This window comes from Carlito syrichta, unplaced genomic scaffold, assembly GCF_000164805.1.
Source record: "Carlito syrichta isolate Samal-C Ts95f unplaced genomic scaffold, Tarsius_syrichta-2.0.1 Scaffold142847, whole genome shotgun sequence".
Taxonomy (NCBI): Eukaryota; Metazoa; Chordata; class Mammalia; order Primates; family Tarsiidae; genus Carlito; species Carlito syrichta.
In genome coordinates this window covers 414,956-417,384 of record NW_007086943.1, presented here as the reverse complement: position 1 = coordinate 417,384, position 2,429 = coordinate 414,956, and the positions used below count along the sequence as shown (strand labels likewise).

Sequence of the window (2,429 nt, the reverse complement as noted above, 5' to 3'; positions counted from 1 at the left end):
GGCGGGGGGGGCGGGTGCCCGGCCGGGGCAAGCGCGAGCTTGGGCTGGGAGAGTGACCGTCCGGCGTCCTGGGGGCCAGAGGGCAGGTGCTGGGCCGTGGAGACGGGAGGAGGGGGCTGCTTTTCTGGGGCCCGGCCGGGTGTCATCCTTCGGGGAACACTGGACCCCGGGTGGTGCTGGGTCCGCGCAGCTGGAAGACGAGCCGGGGATAGTTGGCGGCCCGTGGCCACTGCCTGTGTTTTGGGAGAATGGCCCTCCGTGACCACGTCTGTGCTCTGTTGAACGTCCTGCGCCTTAGAGGACAGAGAGGTGGATTTGCCCTGAGGATGCGCATCCGTCCCTGCGGATTTGGGGTTCTCTGGGGTGGGCTCCTTCCGAGGCAAGCTGGCCCCTCTCTGGGGGCTTCTTCTTAGGGAGTCCCAGCCCTGAGAGGTGGGCTGCCTGGAGGCGGAAGGCACGTGGTCATTTACCACGGTGGCAGGAAGTGGCTTCTCATCCTCCCGGTCTCCATGGATACCAGAATCCAGCCGGGGGTGCAGCACTGGGTGAGAATGAACCCTGGAGTGGACGCGAGGGGGCACCGTGGACTGAGGGGAGCCAGAGGGCTGCGGCCGAAGTCCGCGACCGCTGCCGAACCTGTTTGGAGACCTGCCATTGGTAGCAAAGGGCCTGTGTCTGAGTAAATGGAAGTGTCCAGAGGCAGGCCGGGTGCGCAGCGTCTGGGCAGTGGCCTCAGCCTGCCTCCCTCTGTCTTCTGCATCGCTGTCACTGTCTCCCTGGCCATCAGACGCATGCACCCCCCCAGAGACATGCGTCCTGGAGGAGAGGTGTGATGAGATGGAGGAAGACATGGCAGACCGTGATGGTGCATAGGAGTTGGTGGCTGGTGCCTCACGACCATCCTTCCAGCCCCTGGAGAGTGGAGGACCTGGGTGTGGTTGGGTGGGTGGCAGGCGAGGTGACCCCCCATGGGGTGGAGAAAGTCTCGAGGGTGGGGCCGGGGCGCTGGAATCTTCCTCCACGGCCCCAGAATGGGGTGGCCTCCGCACTGCCAAGGCTGGTTTTGTGCCATGGTGCACGGAGCTTCTGTCCCGCAGGACGCTGGAGACAGACTGACGGCTGGGGGACAGGGCTAGCCGGGGGTGGGTGGAGGTGTCCTTGGGGTGAAGAGAGCCTGCTGCCTGCTCCTCCTTGTCTCTGTCCGCTGAGTCGTTGTCAACAGAACTGGCAGGCAGGCTGCCAGAAGGTCTCCCTGAAGAGCGGTGAGAAGTGCCCTGGGTGGCCAGGTGGTGGGCAGGAGAGGCCGATGTGGAGGAGGCTGCCCCTGTACGGGGGTGAGTGGCCTGTAGGGAGCCACGCTGATCTACGCCTTCTCTGCGGGGCAGCACTGGTGTCCGGGCCCTCGCTGGAGTCCTGCCAGGAGCAACCGAGTGGCCATGTCTGCTTATCGGCCTCAGAGCTCGCCTCTGGTCTTGGGTCTCCAAGGGGGACGTGGGTGGGTCCTCGAGGGAATCTGGCTCCTCCTCACTGGTGACTTCTGTTGACTGAAGATCCACCCCTTCAGTCTTCTTAGGGTGAAGCTGGGGTTTTCTGGGCACCCCACCATTAGCCAGTATTTTGTTCTTCAAGTCAAGAAGAAGGTCCTTGACATTTCCACCTCTGGGAGAAACAGGCAGAAGAGGGTGTTTTGAGGAAGCTGGGGCTTTGGGAGAAGATGAGGAAGGCTCAGGTTTTTCAGGTTTCCCATCATCCTCTGTGTTTTGCCGAACATTCGCCTCACGGCTACTGGCTGCAACAGATTTTCAAGAATTGACAAAGGAGAAATTCAAAAGCTCTGTGACACAAAATGCGTATTTAAGATGGCAGTATGGAAGCATTTCAAATAGTAGTCATGACTGATGACTTCTAAATGCTTAGAACACTGGAAATTTATTTTTTCAATGACTGTTCCTTTTTAACGTTCTATTTTGCTTGAAGTAACAGATATAGTCCTAGAAAATATACATGAGTTGAATCTCTATACATTGAATAGGTTTTGCCACAGCTTGTTATCTGAAGGAATTCTGAAATGAGTACTTTGAAATAATTAGTTGATTTTGTAAATGCAAAATCTTATGTAGGATTTTCTTAATATAATTAATTGTCAGCCTATTACAAAGGCATTATAGCTATTCTTTTTTTTTTTTGAGTTGGCGTCTCACTCTGTCGCCCAGGCTGAAGTGCAGTGGCACGCTCATAGCCACCCCAGCGTCAACCTGCTGGGCTCCGGCGATCCTTCCGCTACAGCTTCCAAGTAGCCAGAACTACAGGTGTGTGCTACCACACCCAGGTAAGTTTTTATTTATTGTAGAGATGAGGTCTAACCAAGTTGCCCAGGCTGGTCTCAAACCCACAGGCTCAGGCAATCCACTTGCCTCAGCCTCCCAAAG

General features: G+C 56.9%; 1 protein-coding gene across 1 annotated transcript in view; it reads right to left on the bottom strand.

Moving 5' to 3' along the window:
• Nucleotides 1–2,429, bottom strand: part of FNDC1 (fibronectin type III domain containing 1) — a gene marked incomplete at its 3' end in the record, with an annotated part of 49,416 nt that overhangs the window by 9,835 nt on the left and 37,152 nt on the right. The window contains exon 10 of the mRNA XM_021708516.1: nucleotides 24–1,789. Within this exon, the coding sequence (XP_021564191.1) occupies nucleotides 24–1,789 (1,766 nt within the window). The remainder of the gene's footprint in view (nucleotides 1–23; nucleotides 1,790–2,429) is intronic.